The sequence below is a fragment of the Tetrahymena thermophila genome (genome assembly GCF_000189635.1).
Source record: "Tetrahymena thermophila SB210 genomic scaffold scf_8254763, whole genome shotgun sequence".
NCBI classification, from domain to species: Eukaryota; Ciliophora; class Oligohymenophorea; order Hymenostomatida; family Tetrahymenidae; genus Tetrahymena; species Tetrahymena thermophila.
The window spans coordinates 130,971-151,788 of record NW_002476522.1 but is presented as its reverse complement, the minus strand read 5'-3'; the positions used below and the strand labels follow the sequence as shown (position 1 = coordinate 151,788).

The 20,818-nt window shown below is 22.7% G+C and overlaps 4 protein-coding genes across 4 annotated transcripts; 2 read left to right on the top strand and 2 right to left on the bottom strand. All coding sequences in view use genetic code 6, as the record gives it.

The window, feature by feature from the left end:
• Window positions 1-108: 108 nt before the first annotated feature.
• Window positions 109-6,108, bottom strand: TTHERM_00560060 (hypothetical protein; the record flags this gene model as incomplete). Its single annotated transcript, XM_001010160.2, has 1 exon — window positions 109-6,108. Exon 1 carries the CDS (start codon window positions 5,989-5,991, stop codon window positions 109-111), a length of 5,883 nt encoding a protein of 1,960 aa, XP_001010160.1. The 5' UTR covers window positions 5,992-6,108.
• A 720-nt stretch (window positions 6,109-6,828) lies between these two features.
• On the top strand, window positions 6,829-10,095 carry TTHERM_00560050 (hypothetical protein; the record flags this gene model as incomplete). Its single annotated transcript, XM_001010159.2, has 5 exons — window positions 6,829-7,036; window positions 7,093-7,882; window positions 8,002-8,554; window positions 8,644-9,855; window positions 9,916-10,095. The coding sequence occupies exons 1-5, from the start codon at window positions 6,964-6,966 to the stop codon at window positions 10,093-10,095; spliced, it is 2,808 nt and encodes a 935-aa protein (XP_001010159.2). The 5' UTR covers window positions 6,829-6,963.
• Window positions 10,096-10,908: 813 nt separating this feature from the next.
• TTHERM_00560040 (hypothetical protein) lies at window positions 10,909-12,706 on the top strand (the record flags this gene model as incomplete). Its single annotated transcript, XM_001010158.2, has 6 exons — window positions 10,909-11,069; window positions 11,120-11,261; window positions 11,340-11,723; window positions 11,803-12,088; window positions 12,143-12,292; window positions 12,345-12,706. The coding sequence occupies exons 1-6, from the start codon at window positions 11,050-11,052 to the stop codon at window positions 12,704-12,706; spliced, it is 1,344 nt and encodes a 447-aa protein (XP_001010158.2). The 5' UTR covers window positions 10,909-11,049.
• Window positions 12,707-15,989: 3,283 nt separating this feature from the next.
• TTHERM_00560030 (kelch motif protein) lies at window positions 15,990-19,654 on the bottom strand (the record flags this gene model as incomplete). The annotated part of the gene is made up of 7 exons (XM_001010157.3): window positions 15,990-16,095; window positions 16,150-16,458; window positions 16,525-16,714; window positions 16,761-17,182; window positions 17,317-17,754; window positions 17,815-18,710; window positions 18,770-19,654. The coding sequence occupies 7 exons, from the start codon at window positions 19,652-19,654 to the stop codon at window positions 15,990-15,992; spliced, it is 3,246 nt and encodes a 1,081-aa protein (XP_001010157.2).
• Between the last annotated feature and the right edge of the window lie 1,164 nt (window positions 19,655-20,818).

Genomic DNA, 20,818 nt, shown 5'->3' with positions numbered 1-20,818 from the left:
TAGTTTATTTTAGTAAAATTTTATTAAGTTAGTTAATCTGTTTCTGTTCATTAAAATTTAATAAATTAATAATTAAATTTTAAGACGGAGAGCTCTGAATATTCAAGCTCAATACTAATTGAAGACAGTAAATGATGTATTTGTGTTAACAACTTCTGTGTTTGATTGCAAACTTTCTCTTTTCGCTTACTATTAGTGGTCGATAAAATTAGATTAATGAACTGATAATTAAGATTAAATGTTTGAATTTTTCAAGTAATGCTTATTTGATTCATAGGTTTATTGTAATTTTTCAACTAATTACATTTCTAATTATTCAAGGGCTTATATCTTTTACTCTAATTCTTCTTTTTTTACTTTTTCGTCTTTTATTTTCAAAAGGAATTACTGCATTTATGAAGTTTGGTTGTATAATTATTAAAGATGTCTTTATTCTTAACATTTCAGTTATGATTACTTAATCTAATTCTTTTTTTCACTTGTTTTTATCAAATGACTTTATTTTAAATCTTCTGCAACTGATTTATTAATATGAGAGTTAAATTTTATAGAACGAGCCATTTCTTATTTTTCTCTTTATTGCTAACTCATCACTTTTTTAATTTTGCTGTTGTGCTCTTTTTTGACATTCTAAATATAGTTCTTTTTAGCTTCTATCCAATTTTTTTATTGAGCTTCAATAATTGTGTGATGATTTTAATGTTCTTCTTGGACTTGCTAGTATATTTTCTTTGCATTTTCTGCTTATTTTTTTGAGGAACTTGCTTTTTTTCTAATTTATTCTTCCTCTCTTTGTAATAATTTGATACGATTCTCTAAAAATTGCAAATGACTATTTAACTAATTTTTAAGTTTTTTTGTTAAAAACATTTCATGACCCATTTCTTCACTTTGATAGCCAACATTGCCAACAATACTTCCAAGGGATTTATTTCTTTGGATTGTTTTTACATTAGAATTGCTAGTCTAGTTTTTGTTTTATTTTTTCTGATTTGCTGTAGCATTTAAAAATGAAGAGTTAGTTAAACTATTTGGTTAAGTAGGTAGATAAATTTTATTATTTACAGGAGTTGATTGTTTGCTTATTTAAAAAGATTGAATATTATTATTATTTTGGAATTAATTAAAACTTGAAAGGGAAGCATGTCTTTTAAAGCTTTACTTGTTTGAACATGTTTGTTAATAATCAGGTTATTAAATGTAATTTATATTTTCATCATTTTCTTGATTTTAATAGTTGTTATTGTTAACTTAATTAGGAATTTATTATTTCTCTTTGTAATTTTAATTTAAATTAGAAAGTTAGGATTTGAAATTTTGTTAAATATTTTTGTGAGAGCTTGGAGATTAGCTAATGTTAAAAGATGTATTTTAATTTAGAGTTGTGAGGGTATTTTAAAAGCTTTTCTAAAGATTTAGTTAAGGCACGATAGTAGGTCTAATTTATTTGTTTTTTATCTAAGGAGAATCTTGTAAGTAGTAATAAGAGTTGTCTGGCGATTCCTCATCTAGATTTTAATTACATGAATATCTTTGATTGCTTTTGCTATTAGATTTTTCTAAAGATACAACATTATCAAAGCCGTTATTAGTATTTTCTTCCTTTTTTTCATGGACTTTTTTATTACTATTATTATTGTAAACGTTTTCATAGATTCCCTATTCAGTTTATAAAGTTTAAGGCGAAAACTAAAATTTTTAAATGTTGTCATATCCACCATTCTAACTCTCAACTGTAACCATATTCATTCCCTATAATGTGCTCCAATTTTTTTAATTCAAATTTTATGCAGATTTCAAATCTTCTTGAGTTTAAAATTATGTATCAAATATAACAATTTAATTTAAGTTCGTATCGCTTTTATCAGGACTCTAATAATATTGGTTTTAATTAAAATTAATATTTTTTGTATTTTAATAAATATTATTTTAATTATTTGAAGGTGTTTAATAACTATTTTAAATTTAAAAGTTATTTTCATCTTAATTCTAATCAATAAATATTTCTTTTTTTTATTGATATTCTTTTTAGAATTTTTTTGTGCTAATAAATTAATCGCTATCATCTTTTGAGTTTAATAATTAAAATTAATTTGATTTATTTTAATAGCTACTGTTAGTAGTTGTCAAGGAGCAACCTTTGAAAACAGGTATCTTAGAACCGTTTTCTGATACTTCAGACATATCAATAAAAATTGTGTTTATTAATTTACCTTTTTTCGGTTAGTTAATTTGTTAATTAAGATAATAATTCTTATTATAATTGCTATTTGGTTATTAAGTTGCTAGGCCATCTTATTTTTAATTAAAGAATTATTTTGAATTAGCTTATTCATGATTTTATTATTCAATAGTTGGATTTTAATCATTAATTTGTTGGGATGTATTTTCATTTTATTGGAAATTATTGAAATGGTGAGGTGCTAATGAAAAATTTTATAATTATTAATTTTAAGAATTATTTAATTCATCATTATTTTATTACTCTTCTTTATAAAATTACTAGTTAGGATTCTGCTTATGATCATCATCTTATCTGTCTTAATTGTAGCATAGCAAATCTTTTTGATGATAAATTTATCTATGTTCCTGATAATCGCCATTTTATTAGCAGTAATTCTATAACTCTATATGACTATTTTGCATGCCTTGCTAATAATTTTATTCATCTTACTCATAGTTTTAAACTTCATTGTTTTATAAATCTGAGTGAATATTTTATATATCTTATTAGTAAGCTTAAATTTCTTAAGCAGATAAGTATTTGTCAGCAACAAAATAAGGATTTACTTAAAATGCAGCTTATACAATTGGTTTCTATTTGAAAGGTTAATTAAATGGAGTTTTTTTCTATTTTTCTTCAGTGTTTTCACTCTCTTAATTTAAATTGTTTTATTATTGATGATACTAATCAGCAGATTTTGTTTCGGAAAAGTTTTATTCAAGCTCTTACTTCTTGCTAGAATGCTTTTTTTTTATTGGGCTATTAACATCTGAAGACAACTATGAATTAGGGGAACTATTTTTACCTTACTTATTAGGACTTACTTTAGTTTCTTTGCTATGAGTTTACTTTCTTTGATTGCTGAATGTGAAAATGCCTTTGTTTTCCTATATTTCTGTGAATTTTTCTTTTTCTTTTTGGAGCCTTTCTTGCTCTATTTTCATTAATTACTAGATCTATTGAACTTTTTTATAAGATGGAGATAGTAGAGAAAGAAGCTTTTCTTCGTTGACCTTTTAAGAATTGCTATTATCGATTTCTTATTATAATTGGTTGTCGTTTTACATAATTTTAGGTGGTTTTTTGGCTAAGTTTTACTTTTCTTGACTCGAATTTCTTTCTTTTGATTTAGATAACTAAGTTTTAACATTTTAAGAATTATTTAATTAAGTGGAGCTAGCTAATTAGCTGTTGGAATTACACTTTGAAGAATTGCAATGACTTTCATGAATATTTGAACCATCTAGACTTTTATCTGTTCTATTCAAAGAAAGTCTTTTGGGATTAATTAAACATTGCTTGTGATTACCTTTAAGACATAATTCTATTTTCTCCTCATGCGAAGACTCATTAAATTAGCGTATTCTATTATAATAACTAGCAGCTAAATCATAGCTTTAATTTGATTTTCTACTTTTCTTTTTTGTTTCTTCATTATTATCTTATTTGTTTGTTTTATAGTAGTAAATTTAATGATTTGTGTTAGATAACTGGTTATTTTCTTATTATTTTTTATTTTATATATTTTACTTCATTTAATTATCAGAGTCTAATTCTTCTTTAATCTAAACAAGCCCGCTAAATTAATTACCTTTTCCTGATTTTTAACTATTAAGTGAGTTATTAGATTAAGCAAATTAATTACTGCTCTGTCCTGTTTAAGAACTTGCTTGGTACATTGTAACTGATGATGATTAGTCTGACTATTTCTGATTTAAATCTGACTTATTATTATTTTAAAATATATATTTATCTTAAGTTTAGTATGAACTGTTTTGAGCATGTTAATTTAATATAATATTTTCATCTCTTTAGCTAGTATTTTCTGACGGAATTTATAAAGGATTCATAGTCGAAGAGATTTCACATATTCTCATTGTAGTATGATTACTCTCACCTTAAAGACAAGAGCCGAGTTTATTTTATCTGACTTAAATATCAATAGGTGAAGTAAGAGCAGTAGAATTTGATTCTTTAGGAGACACATATTAAGATTAACTACCTCTCCTCTACATAGAAATAGGGTAAAAGTGATATTGCTGCTCATTTTATGGCTTAAGCTAATTTTTAATATTCTATTGATAAGATTCTTTTGATTAATTGTTTTAAGATTAGTTCTATACATCTGTAACTCCCTGCTACTACATAGAGATATTATTAATTTACTATTAATTTTAAGCATAAGGAGTTAATAGTTAAGGGAATTAAGAGAGCTGACTTTTAGCAGAGAGCATGCAATTAAACTCTACATTTGAAGGAATTTAGTTATTATGCTATTTATTTGTTTCATGAGTTCTATAATTCTGACTTTCAATTTACGAAGAACCCTTTGAAGCGTTTGAGAGTTCATTTAATTAGCTATTATTGCTTTGATTAGTAATTTGATATGGTTAAAGTAATTGGTACATTGTAGAAGAATTATTATTGTTTGACTAAACTGTATTAAGGTTGTTTGAACTTCCAAAAGTGATAGTGTATGGAGCTAATTACTATTGCTAGTTTTAGGTTTTTTAATTCAACTTCTTTTAAACATTCTACAGATTGTAAACTTGGAATTTGTTAATATTTTAAGTATTTGAATTTGGATTTTAGTTCTAAATATAATTGATGTTTGCATTTTATTGAGTATCTTTGTTTAATGCACTAATAAGAGATAAATTAGGTTATAATTTATTATTGAGAGCATGGATATTATTAATTTAGTTATCAGGTGACACATTCCTGCTGTTATTTTCATAAATGTTAGAATTTCCATCTTTACTAGGAGTAGCCACTAAATTTGTTTAAATGAAATTACCCTAATATCCATTGAATAGCTATTTATGTAAAAAATTAGGTGAATGCTATCTATTGTTATTATTATTTTGAATATCTTAATTAAATACTTGATTCTATAAATTTAATTGTTACTGTATTGGAGTAACTAAAAATTTTATTGGTGATGACTAATTTGAGTTTTAATTTTGGATTTGTTTGCTTATGTCATAGAAATTTTAACCAACCATAGGTTGCTTTATAGCTTAATACTATTGTAACTATTACGAGTTATAATTTACTACTGGAGGAATACCAAACTATTGCACCATAGAATAATTTTCTTTAGGAGCATTGAAGTTCACATCATTTTATTAAAAATTTTTAAAATTAGATTGATTACCAATTAATTGCTATTACATTTATACTTAGTTAAGATTTAACTAAAAGTTAGGCCTAATATTGCTTATTTATTATCCATAATGTAGTTGTTGAGTTCCATTAAATGGTAAGATATATTTTTAATTCATATTTGTCAAAGTAGCAGTATTAGTATTAGGCAAATGGACAACTGCTGCTGATGAAGACTCAAGCGATTAAGGACCTGAGTAAGGGTAACTTCTTTATATGTTTTCAATAAAGCAATCAGATCCTAAGTACAGCGCTTAAGGGTTACTTAAGTTTGGATTTTTTATTATTGCTAAATTCTATTTAAAATTATTTGAAGATGCAGCTGGGTCTGAGCTGATAATGTTTAGCATGTCATCGTTTGATCGAGCTAGCCCTTCCTAACTTTTGTAAGTGTTCTATTAAGACTTTTATTAAGGAGAGGGAGTGTCATAATTAAGTTGCGATTAACTGCATTTTACTGTGAGTCGATCTAACGACTATTCAGTTATTAAATCTTTTTAATCTAAGAATGTTTAAGCTTGAGATAATCGTGGTCCCTTCTCAATTACATTTGGTATAGATATTTACTGAAAAACAGTATTTAAATTTTATTGATTAAACATAAAAAAAATGAACGAATTGTTGTTAGTTGATTGTATGGTTGATTGATTGGTTGGACAACTTTTGCTATAAATTTAGTTTGCCTCTACTTTCTTTTTAAAAAACAACCTTATTTTTGAATTAAATGAATGTATTTAAGTATCCTTTATTTATTTATTTTATCAAATAAACAAACAAATTCTTATTTTTTAATCCTTCTTATTGTATGTATTAAATAATAATGAGTAAATCCAAGTTAAACTACAAAAATTTTTTTATTCAATATTTAAAGGATTTCTTTTATTTTCAAATTTTTTTTGTTTGTTTTTTAGCAAGCATAATCAATACATAGAATCTATATTTTTTTGATAATGTGATTCAGCTAAAATGAATGAATATCTTCAACATAATTCTTTAATCAAATAATTAATATGTAATATAGTTGTTAGGAATATTTCAAAAAAAATAAATATTGCATTAATTTCATATTTCAAATTTTGCTTGTTTTGACTTTACATTTTAATAAATGAATGAATGAAAGAAAGAAAGATTTATCTTGAATTTTATTGTTATTGATTTTAATAAATAAGACTAATTTTTGAATTTAAAAAGTTTTTTTAGCAAAATTTTAATCACTCACTCATTGAATTATTTTAGAAAACATTTATGTAACTATTTATGGTGTATAATTAATTACGCTATTATTTAAAATATTAGATTTACATGTGATTAAAACTCTAATCAATTTGCTGGATTATTTTTAAAAATGAATTTTAATTTAAAAATCCTATCAAACTCCTTAGGTTTTTACTTCTATTAGCAATTTTTGAAATAAAAAATAAATTATTACTAATTATATTCTTATTTCATATATATAATAAACTCAGGATTATTTATTTATCTTTAAAGCAATCAAAATCTTAAATAGAATTTCTAAATTTTAAAGAATTGGAATAATAATAGTAAAGTAGAAAGAAATTATTTTAGCAAATATAATGGAGACACTATAAACAAACATAAAATTATAAAAGAATTTCCTTGTAATGACGAGAACATTTGAGATAGGATGTATTTCATTTAATTTCACAATTTTTTATAATTATAAATTCACAAATAAAAAATAGCGCTTTCTGAAGTCATAAAGAGTTCCTACGAAAGCAAAGATGCTTTGAAATAAGGATTAGTGCCGTCATTAATTAGCTTTATAAAAGGTCTTATTTAAGATTTCTAGTCATGCAAAGATCTTCTAAACTCCCACATTTGCGAACATACACTCCATGTTTTGGACACAATATTATTTAATTTGTTTACAAAACAAAAGAAAGAAGAAAGATAAATTTTTAATAATGATATTTATGAAGGATCTCAGCAAAGTGTAATGAGCAGATTCCAAAATAGTGAAATATCAAGTGTGACTGTGGCTAATTTTTAGAATTAGATAAATGAGCAATTTATATAAAATTTTAAATAGTTCTTTCAAGAATTATCAAACAACAAAGAGTTTTTTTAGAATCTTGAAGAGCTTTTTTTATAGCACAGACCCAAAAGCGAATTGAGATCAGCATTAAAAAGCCTCATAAAGACAATTGTATATATTTAACAAAAAGAGGATTTTTAAAATTCATAGTTGGATGAAAATATTAAACCCTTGACTCCTCTTTATACCACAAACTTGTAGCTGCCAAATATAAAAGTTTAGATTGATGAAGTGAACAAAATCCTCTTTGGAAATAAATTAGACAAAATTGTTCGTATTCTAACATCTAAGGAAATAATAGGAAGCTAACAAGAGGTGCATTTTGCAGTTGGTAGAATTTATTTTGCAGCCCACAGCAGAAACAGAAGTAATTTTAACAGAAATGCCTTTAAGCAAATAAAGCACACTGGAAAAGACCTTATTTATAATTTAATCAGGTAAAACCTTTGTAAAAATTTTACAAAAATATTGATGAAAATAATGTTCAAAAATATTTTTCATTAATAAATATTTTATAAATTTTTGTATTTAATCGTTTTATTTAATATTTTTAAAGACACTATGTAGTAAATTAATCTCCTGACAAATAAAAAACCTAAATTTGTAGCTAGAAAGACACAGAAAAATACCCAATTCCAGCATTCATATTAAATTATCTGTAGCTGCTCTTTATGCCAATTTACAATCAATTCTAAGAATTATTTGATAAACACATTATGGAGAAGTACACCAAAAACCAAGAATAATTTTACTCAGAGATATTTTCAACGACAACATAATTTATAATACCCTTCTTTTAGAACTTGCCTATTGAATTTTGCAACTTTTTCACACAATTTTATTAGATTATATATGAGAATCATGAACAATTCTCTGATAAATTAAATGACCTTTTCCCAGTTAAATAGCTTTTTGTTAATAGATTTTTCCTTAATCCCCATCTGAGACTCTTTTTGCTTCCTATAAGCCAAGAAAAAGAAAAGGATTATGTTGAAGCTCTTAACTGGTTCAGTAAATTATTTTACAATAACTCGAAATAAGATAAATTTCAGAGCTAAAATTCTTTCTTTTTAAAACTAAATTCTATCATATAGGATTGCTTCTCAAAGGTATTTTTTATTTATTTATTTATTTATTTATTTATTTATTTATACTAGAAATATGAATTAACTTGTTTACAATTTTAATTTTATATTAGATAGTAACTAATTATCACTAGTTTACTTAATCTTCTGGACATATTGATGTTTACAACATGTATCTTGTTGACCCTATTCTTAAAAAGGACTACAACTTTTTGTATGAACTGATAAAGCTGATTTCATTTTCAGAGCATGAACAAAAGGACTATCAAATTTATAAATTTAAGCAAATTTTCCCTGTAAAAAAAAGAATTGAATAGAAATTATAAATGGATATTATACGAGAGATAGCAACGCCAATTAATGAGAATATAAGTTAAAAGATGAATGATGATAGTCCTGTTAAATCACAACAGTAGTAAATTTAAGAAGAAAAGCTTTTCTTAGAGAGAGAATAAAAACTAAAAGCAGGTTAGAGTAGTTTCTAATAAGCTCAACCTATTACATAATAATCATAAAAAAGTAAATAAGATTAGCTCACAGATTATCAAAATTAGCTGCTTTTGCAATAAATATAGTAACAATAGCAATAAATCCAAGAATTACAAAGATAAAAATCAAGTAATACTATTTCGAGTAATCAAAATTTCAACCACTTTGCTATGTAATAAGGTCAAAACAATTCTATAAATATTATCGACACACCTTCACACATGATTAATCCTGGAGCTGTTTAGTATGGAAATCCTAATTATTTATTGAATAATGCTAATAGTTTTGGATCGGCAATTAATAATAATAATTTTACTAATACTAATAACAGTACACCTATGAACAATATATTTACAAAATTGTAAACAAAAGATGAGGGGTTTATAAAGAATGCTGAACTCCAAGGTATGTACGTATAAGGGAATTATCAAGAATTAGATAGAGATTTCTTAAAACAGTAAGCTTTTAAATATGAGTAAATTAAGTAAAAAATTGAATAAGAGTAGCAACTTATTGACAGGTTTATATAAAAGAATGAGGAAGAAAACTTTTAAAAATCACAAGCAATCAAAAACCACTTTTAGCAATACAATTAACAACAGGAAGAAAAAAATTATGACGATAGACTTAAAGAAAATTTGGAGAAATAAATCACAGATTTATATGAAAAACATATTAATAGCATGCAAAATTAAATCCAACAGAATGAATTTAAAAGCGTTCTTTAACAGGAAATCCTTATGCTACACGAGAGAAATGAATTTTTGAAATTGATCTTAAAATAAAGATATCCAACAGAGATAGATTACATAGATTCTTTAGATAACCAATAATCAGTAAATAAATAAATGATTATTCTAATTTTTGTAACAATAATAAATTTTAACTAAAAATAGATAGATGAATGGAAAAAATCTTTTGAATAGTAAGAAAGAAAAGAAGGAAGACTTAAAAGAAATTAGGAGGATGACGAATTCTATATATTGCAAAATAATTTAAACAGAGAATTTTAAAAGGTAGAGGAGGCCGATATTAAGCTTTAAATACATAGAAAAGTAAATGCAGAATTATTCTGATAAGATTGATTCTCATAATATGAATTAATTGTTAAAAATTTTAATAATTTATAAATCTAGAAATATATTTTTTATTATGTATTTATCATTTGTTTATTTTAGATATTTAGCAATTAAGTTATAAATCTTCTTTGTCTTCCAATATTTATTTATTTATTTTATGTGTAATTTCTTATATTAAACTCTATTTTTAACAACATATATAAATTTTTATATATCAGTTGATCATAATATTTATGAGTAAAAATTATGAAATTTTCGTTAGTACTTTTTAAATCAATCAAACAAACAAATTTATTTCATATGATTTTTATTTACATTTTTTTATAAGCAAGGTTTATCAATTATTAAATAAGAATATTTTCTGAGGAGATTTATTATTAATAGACAACTTTTAAACTTGTTGCAACATATTTAATATTTAACAATTAGACATAAATAGATTAAATGAAATAATTTAGGATTTAACAAATAAGATTTTCATAATCCTTTTTTAATTTCTTTTAATTAATTTATTTATAAAATCATGCTTTACTGATTATTTTTGATACATTTAAGCTGTTTTCTGATTGAAAAGTGGTCATTTTGATTAGAAAATTATTAATTATTTGTAAAAAACACAAAATGAAGCTTTAATGAAACAAACGCTATGAAAACTATATTTGGTATTTCTAACATAAACACTCTGTTTACTTTTATTATGATTTTAAAGTATTTGGTTTCTTTACTAGTTTAGATTATATGAATCTTTAACAGCTATTTTCAAACAAAAATTATATATATGTTATTATTAATAACTCATGCATTGTTAGATTAATTAAAAATCTTTACAAATAAATTATTGAAAATACTATTTGTAAAAATATTAACATAATTTGTACTATCACAACAAATATTTAACTTAAGCTTTTTAAATAAATCTAACAGCTTAGTTTAAATTTAAAGTTTCATAAAATGTCTGAAAGCTGCTAAGAGTAATTAAATTCTAATGTCCTTTATTCTTTAAATTTTTTACATTTTTTAGGTAGTAAATTAATGAGAAGTAACAAACTGATTAAGATTTTCAATTCTTTACTGAGGGACCTGAAATATAATTAAGTGATGTCAAACAAAAATTTTTAAATTTATCTTCTGCTAAATGCACGCACATCGAGGAAGAAGATTAGGTAAAATTTCTTATATTAAAATAATTGCAAATATTTTAAGCATTTTAATTTTGATTTAATATAAATGTAAATAAATAGTCATTTAAAATAAGCCCAAGTAATATGAACTCTCAAAGAGAAAATGTTTTCTAATTCGGATAGAAGAATTAAAACTACATTGCAGCAGTATAGCAACAGCAATATAGTTATCCAAATGGAAAAGAATTATAAATTGAATAATAATTGTAGTAAGCTAACGAAAGGCTTGATAATATGCTAAGACTGAATGATTACCTAAAGAAGGAAAATGCTTAAATTTAGATTCAAAAGAAAAGATTAGAAGATAATTATAATTAATAAACATTAAGATATGCAGCTTTTTAAAGAAAGTATTCCTAAATTGAGAAATATAATAAAGATTTATAGTTAAAAGTAAACTAATTAGAATCAGAAAAGAAATAATTGCTTCAGAAATGGCAAAAGGTTTACTAACTTATTTATTTATTTATTGATAGTTTTTATGTAGAATTTTATTAATATTGTTTCAACTTAATTCATTTAGGCTTCCAATATGCTTAAAGATGAATAAAATCTTAAAGGGATAACTAAAAATATAGAAAATCTCCTTATCTCTGCCACAAATGAGTTTAATTAACTGAATGCATATTTGTCTTAATACCCTAAATAGTTGCTTAATATTAAACAAAATCTAACAGGAATTTAAGAGAAGCTTAATGTTATCGTTAATTTTTAAGATGAATATCTAAATCTTTAGCTAAAAAGTACAAATCTTACAATAAGAACTTTTGCAAAAGAATAAACTGTCAACAGCCAGGAAAGCTAAGACTGTATTTAAATTTTATATAAAAAATAATATTAGTAAATATTACATAATTAAATAGAAACTTAAGATTTAAAGTTGCTGGTTTCCTTATTAACTGATGAACTGTCTGAATTAAGATATATACTATATGTCAATAAAAAAGAAATTGAAAACAAGAATTCTTAAATAGAACAATTATAGAATAGGCTTAATACCACAACTACACAATGTAAATTATTAATCGTTTTTTAAATTAAGAAATAATTTATTTTATAATTTAGTTTCCTAATTTTACAACACTTGCAACACGATTGATAGAAATCAGTAGTCTAGAAGGATGCCCAGCTATGACTAAGATAGAATTTTAAGAGAAATAACGTATCAGCCTAACATAACGTAAGATGCATATTTGAGTGGAACAAAACAGTAGCGAGATTCTTACATCAATTTATTAATGAATTAAAAAGAAAATAAAAGAAGATCCTCATTATAAAATTCTGGTAGAGAGGATTTCACTCCTTAAAAATCCCATAAAAAGTTATTATCATCAAGCTAAAAAAAAATGTAATAAACTAATTAAAATTAGTATAATTATTAGAATAAAATATAAAATTCACATTCTCTTAGCACATCCTACATCTGAAATAATTAATTCTTACTTATAATATAAAATAAAATAAATTAAATAAAACATATATTTAAATTAATTAATTAACTAGCAATATATAATTCTTATAAATTTATAATCTTAAATGAATGTTCAAATTTATAAACCAATCCTAGCCTCAACATTAATAAATAAATTATTCTTATATTACATAAATCATTAGTTTATTTTTTAACTATTTCATATCTTATCAAAAAAAAAAATAAGTAGAGAGAAATAAATACTAACTTGAATTATTCTTTTTTTTAAATATATAATATCCAGTACTCTATCTGAATAGTTTTGATAATTCTATTCAATTTGGGTTTTGAGGTGTAATACATTCTATTCTATTATTGTTGATATATGATACACTGTTCTTAGTTATTGAGGAGAGGAATCAAATTTTTTCCATAAGTTTACAAATAGATTCTTTTTTTACAACAGCTTATAAAGAGAAACTTAATAATAGCTTTTAAGAGAGAATTTACAATGAGGGGAGATTTTAAGGACAAAAAATAGGTTCAAAATCGAAGCCTAATATGCTAATTTTTTAAACTATTCATTTAAAAGAACAAGCTTTTTAAAAATGTTGTTAGTCTTCCATTAAAATTAATTATTTTGTTATTTAACAATAAAATATAATTTCTTGATTTTTATTTTTTAAATATACTTAATAAAATCTAAAAGCTAAAATATATAATATAGAATAATTGTTAAGTTCTAAATAAACGTCTGAGTTTTTCTTATTTTGTCAAAAACTTTTGTGATTTAAAAAATTTCTCTATTTAATTTAGATGAGTGTAATAAAAATAAATAATGGAAATAATATACTTACATATATAATAAAAAAATAGATAATATCAATCACAAAATTTAATATCTATTAAACTTGAATCATCTAAATGCGAAATCTAATTCAAATTTATTTTCTGCGCATAGTTAGTGAGCAGTGTGTGCAGCCATAAAAATGTTACTTTTTTTGCTCAAAAATTTTGCGCAAGCAATAAGTGAAATGAATAAGCAAGATATTTCAACTTATTATAATTAATTTTAAATTGAACTAAAAATGAAAGAAATAAAATTTAAAATAAATTATTATAATTTTTAAATGGTTTTCTTTCAATTTTTACTTTAAATTAATTAAATACAAAAATATAGAAATTCAATTTTTATTTAATAATATTATTAATTCTATTTTTAAAACATGTTATAAAAGTAATTGTTGGTATGTTGATCCTTTGTAAAATATGGACTTACCGACTATTATTGAAAGTAAATATCTCTAGAATTTGGATATCAATTTTACGTAAAATTTTAATTTCATACTATATAAATTATTTTCAGATATGCATTAATAATAATATTCATAAAAGCTTACTTCATTTCATTTTATTGTTTTTGATTTCTAAATTTTTTTATTATGGCTTGTTTTTATGTTTAATTTAATAATGTATTATTTATTATAGAATAAATTATCTTTAAAACATTTGCTTTAATTAATTTGTTAACTTTTTTTCAAACTTTGATTTTTTTAAATAAGATAATGTCCTTCAAAAATAATGAAAACTCATCCAGATTTTATTCCTCTTACACCATGTTATAGTAATCTCTTAAGTTTGAGACTCTTTGCATAGCCATAGTAAAAATAAGTTAGTTTTTCTTATTATTTATACTTTTTAGTAATTTTTTTTCTAGTTTTTAAATAAATGGGCTTAGTTAGAATTAAATAAATCAACTTTCTAATTTTAATTTTAATTTTCAATAAAATTTTATTCATTTTGATTTTTTTATTTTAAATTTATTTTAAGTCTGTCCTAATTACTCATTTACAAACTAATTATAAAATTTTCCTCTAATTAAAATAAATGGTTGATTTTTTTCAAAATTTAAAAGATAATTAACATTTATATATCTATCTACTTACTTTAGTTTCATTTAGTTTATTAATCTATTTTTAATTTATTAAAAGTAGTTATAACTTTGATCTAATGAATTTTAAATAAAGTTTCTTTTCTGCCTTAGCAAAGTGCGTTAATCTGAGATATTTTGAATTTGAAATTGAGTAAAATACATTTATCTTTCATTTCTTAATTTATTTTTAGTGTCTTTTAAGTTTTTTATTTTTTTGCAAAACTCTGAATATAAAAATTAAATAATATTAGTTTATTTATTTTTAAGTAAACTATTTAATTTAGTCAAAATAATTAATAAATAAATCAATCAATCTTTACTATTTTTTTCATTAAATAAAAAATTTAATTCATTAAAATTATTTTTGATTTTAATAATTGCAAAAAAAAAAACCTTTTTTGGATTACATTAATCTATGGTTTTAGCAAATCTTACTAATATCAAATTTAATGCTAAAGAAAAAACATATTTTTATTATTAATTATTTTGAGTAAAAGTTAACATAAATTAAATAGAAAAAATTTGTTATAATCCAACTCCCTTTTTTGATTAATACTTAATTATTTTTAATTATTAATTTTTGGTATTTAATTGAAAATATTTTTAGTTTTTTTGAATAGGCACATTAGTATAACTAATTATCTTATTAAATAAATATTTAAACTATTAGAATGTGTGGAGATACTATTGAAGTTTTTAAGTAATGCAGGAGTTAAATTCTTAAAATATAAAGATTAGTTTAAAAAAGAGTATTCATTTAATGATTAAAAATTTGATGAAAAGCATATAGTTTTTAAATAAATTAAAAAATATATTGTGTATTGCTTGAATATATGTAGAAAGAGTGCATTTTCATATATCAAAATATAAATAAATATACTACAAATTAACAAACCTCAAAAAATTAAAAAATTTTCAAAATTAATTTATTATAAAATTTTTTTTGTAGAGTAGAAAACATAAATTTAACATAATTCAATGGTAAATTTTACTTTTTATAGGGTATATCACTTATCTGGTATTTAATGGAAATAATTAGGCAATTTAATATTAATTTAGTGTATAAATATTTTATTTATTTATTAATTAATTATCAGTGAAAATAAATGATAATTAATTTAATTTATTTACATTTTTGAAATACTGAAAAATTAAAAAATAATGTATTTATTTATTTATTTTTTGAAAGATTTACATACAATACAATGCAAACATATAAATAAATACTTGTTTGTTTGTTTGTTCAAGATTTTTTAATTGTTTATTTTATTATTTTATATAAAAGAAATAGAATTTATTTATTAAATGGTTTTTGTTAGCTTTAGCTAATTAATTAGAATGTTTAAATAAATTAATTAATTAATTATCAGTAATACATGCTGCTATTGTTTCCAAATATTATTGAGCTATGCATGAATCTTTTTTAGTTAAGACTTGGAAAAGGTTCCCATGCTCCTTTAAATATTGAATACCTATTAAATAATATGTTTTTACTATAAGAAAATATTGACAAATGTATGTATTACTTTTCGCATAATTAAATTGGTTGATTGTTAAAGCCTCCTAAGACTATGATTCCCATGTTATCTGGACTTTTTAGAGCTGAGAATGTAGCTCTGGGCATTAGCATATTTTAAACTTAAATCCATTAATCATTAGCATCATCATATTTTTCTACACTACTTAGGTAGTTTTATCCATCAAAGCCACCTAATATATAAAAGCCATCTGGTAAAGTTACTACTTGAAGTGAACGTCTACATTGATTCATCGGCTTTACAGTTTCCCATTTATTTTTTTAGATATCATACTTTTCCACAACATTTAATGAATTCCTTAATCATAATAAATAAAATCTTTTAGTAAAAATGATATTTATTTTTTTTATTTTTCTAAATTACTTTAAGCTCTGGCTATATCCTCCAAAAGCATATATATATTTTTTGTCATTGCTTAAAGCTACAGCCAATTCATCCCTTGCAAAAGAAAGAGGTTAAAGTTTCCTGACCTGTTTTGTATTCAAGTTATATATTTCTGCATCACTCAAGATATTCTGTCCATCATTGCCTCCAATAACTATAATTTCCTCATCTAAAAAAAACTTCCTTAATTTATTTACTTAAATTAGTCTATTTACCTGAAATTTGGGTAAAAGCAAAGCCGCTCTTAGGCTTAGAGAGTCTTATGCCTGGGAATATTTTAGCTTCTTTTGTTTAAGTATCTATTTCTTCAAAGGTATCTAGCCTTTTGCCTTCTTACTTACCTCCAAATATGATGACTTTCTTTTACTTGTAAATGATTGATCCGAATTTAACTCTTGACTTAAAGTTGTTTTATGTTATAAAAGGTTCCCATTAAGTATTTTAGAGATCAAGCTTCTCCATACATAAAGAATGTTACTACTTTTCAGTAAATCCACCAATAGTTAAGATGAACTGTCTTTTTTAGCTAGCTAAGCTACTAAAATCAATTTTAACAGTATCAATTATGTTTCTTTCTGAATCAAAATCTATATTTTTGTTGCTGTCAATTGTCCTATTAGTCTGTAGATCTTTTTCACTTTTTATAAATATTCATTTTTGTTTTTAAATTTTTATTAAAAAAACATTTTAAAAAATAATTTATTATTGAAAAAATTATTTGATTTGTGTTTGTTTTCATTGAAAATTATTGATTTCAAGAAATTAAATTACTTATAAATATTAGTGCTATATCCATCAGTTGTAATATTTGTGAGGGGAGTGGGCTTAGAAACAAATTAGTTAGTTACTGAGGTTGTATGCCTAGCAGCATTTTTTACTGTTTCTGTAGTTGAGCCTCTTAAAACCTTCATTTTATCTATGGAGCTGCTGCTATTACCTCTTTCGTTGACTTACGTGTTACTAAGGGTAGATGCAGTGGTTTAAATATTATAAGGGTTTTAACTTCTAAGAGATTTATATTTCAGAGTATTGACATTTTTAGTACTATGGTTTGTGCTAGAATTTTTGCTGCTTAGCAAGTTTTTATTGCTCCTATTTTCTAAATAAAGTGTTTCCTTAGCTTATTTATCATTTTATTGATTTGTTATAATATTTAATGTGTTAATATTTTCTTTTTTAAACATAGGGATATCTACTGCTTAGCTCTATCTAAATTAAAAAAAAATAAATATAAATTAAATAATCAGCTAAAAGCTTTAATTTTTTTACTTTTTAGGCTAAGAAGCTTGCCTGTTTACCATCTTGATATTTGTAATTTCTATTTTGTATTTTGAAAAATCTATTTAGTTGTTCTAAGGTTAGCTATTTTAAGTGCTTGTGTTGTTATTAATTAAATAAGGGTTGAAGTTATTTTAGTTTGATGCGGTACTAGGTTAAATAAGTTAATTTAGAGTTGTTGCTTAAAGCGTTTTGGAGTGTTTCCTTTATTGTGGCTATTACAATTAAAGGGTAATGTTATCTTTTTCTTTTTCTTAGATATTTAAAGATATTTCATGCTATAAACTTGTATTATTATAGCTTTCATTCATGTGACTTTTTTAATTTTTTATTGAAACATTATTGTAAAAACCTTTCTTTTATAAATTGGAAGAAGAAGAATTTGATAAATTTATTTATCCACTGTTACTTTGTTAGTTATTCTTTTTTTTACCATTACTGCTACCACTGCTATTACTTTGATTCTATAGAATTCTCTCTTTTGAGAGACTGATTGTTAATCCTTTACTATTATTTGGCGTACTAGCTTCTTATTATGTTTGGTTTTAATCTATAATTTTATTTATTGCTTGTATTTCTTACTATCTGTTAAATTCAAACCCTAAACATGTTTATTAAGAATTTAAAAATTTAGAGTTCTTCTTGAAGGTTTCTAACTAATCTACACCTTGAGAAATATTTGCTTTCAAAGCATGTATTTCTTTTACCTTAACTAAGTATTACTTTTATGGAAAAGAGCTTGATTAGTCATCAAATTTTTGTTTAGCAGTAGTATAATCATTAATTTTTTGAATAAAATCAATAATATTTTATCTCAAATCATCAAGTGACTGCAATTTCAATTGCTTTTCTGACTAGAGCTTATCTAAATAAGTCTATTATCTTTCCTTTTATTTAATATAAAATAATATTTTAAAGTTAAAATTTCATTTTATTAAAGAATTACTTTTATAAGCTAAAATATTTAATTATAAAATTGAACAATAATTCCTGCATATTTTTGCTCTTGCACTAAAATTTCTTGTTTAATGGACTCTATTTTTTAAAGATTTTCAACATTTTCTTTCTTTTTATTTTCAATAAACATCTAAAAGTTTAATAATTCTTGCACTTCCATTTGAACGGCTTTCTCAATAGTTTCGATTTTATGATTTTTATGAGTGCTGTTGGCATCGATAATACACTATATACAAAGGAATTATTTATCTTATAAGCAGAAAGCCTCAAATTATTTAAAATGGCTGCTACAAGTATTTTAGTTAATCAGATTGCTGTTTGAATTATCTCTTTTTAAATCAGATATGTTTTCTGCTATTAATTAGACCTAAACGCTCTTAAGCTACCCATTTGAATTTGGTGTAGAACCATTATTAATCACTCCGTTAGTAAGATTATTTAAAGAAAATCTACCAATATTTTGACTATTTTGTATTGGGTGATGTAGCACCTAATTAATTGATTAGTTGGGCTAATAAAACTATTAAAGTGATTGATTATGACTAAGATTTACTGAGTGAATGCTTTGAGTAGAAAAATCCCTCTAAAACTAATCTTATGATGCAAAATTATTAGCATTTGCACTCTTGTAAAAATTTTAATTATTAACAGAAGTATTAAACTAAGTGAGACTTAATATTGCAAGATTCTTAGGAAACAAAGAGAGTGTCTCAGCCTTGTTTGATGTTTAGCATGCCTTGCAAATATAAACATATTCTTAATGATTCCAAAACTACATTAAACAAGTTTCGCAAATAGAATGCCCACAATTTGTTAAAAGCCTAGGAATTCTATTTATCATATTGAATCCTTCATTACAGTTTACACATTCCATTTTTATCTACTAAAGTTGACTTCAAATTGTATAAATTAACGTGCTTATTTATTTATTTGTTTAGAGTTTTATTCTACCTATAAATTGTAATAAATGTGTTGCTTTTAATTGCTAATTATATCTTATGATAAATTCAAAAAAAATTAAAAAACAAACAAACAAGCTATTATCTTTAATTTTTTATGCGAAATTTGTTTTCAATTTATTTGAAATATATTCAATTTGCCTTTTAATTTAATTAATTTTAATTAAAATTTGATTTTTAATTGGTATGTTAAATTTTTTGCGTAGTAATTATTTTTGAAAATACATTAAAAATAAATCTAAATATAAAAAGAGTTAACAAACACTCTATAAATTCAAAATTTGATTTCGTTGATTTATAAATATCATTCAATTATTGATATTACTTATTTGCTTAATTTTATGTTTATCTATATTTGAATTTTTATTCTAAATATAAAATGTGCTAATAAAAAAATAATATCTAATTGATTTATTTATTTATATTATAAAAAGTATCTAAAATAATTCAAGATGAAAATATTTTTTTCTTACTGTTTTTAAAAAAAATATTTTAAAATTTATTTTTTTATTTATTTTATTAAAAAATTATCTAAAATAGTTTGAAATGAAAAAAATATCCCAAATAATTTTAATGAAAATGTTTCTTTCTTTCTATTTTTAAAATGCAAAAAAATATTAATTTATTTTATTAAAAAATTATCTAAAATAGTTTGAAAAGAAAAAAATATTCCAAATAATTTTAAATGAAAATGGTTCTTTCTTACTATTTTTAAAATGCATATAAATATTTATTTTTTTTTTTTTAAATTATCTAAAAATAGTCTGAAAAGAAAAAAATATCTCAAATAATTTTAAATGAAAATATTTCTTTCATACTATTTTTTAAATGGATAAATTAGTTTGGGTCATTTGTTTTAAGTATTTTAAGAATGAATTATATTTCAGAATGATATATAAAAAGATTAAAATAATAAAAACAATTAATAAAATACTTATTAATTTGAGTTTATTCATTATTTATTTTTAGCAACAACTTGAATTTATATTTCATAATTGATTCATTTTTTATAATTTAAATAAAATATTTTAATTTATTGAAGAATAATTTAAAGTATTTAAGTTAACTAATCTGTGCTT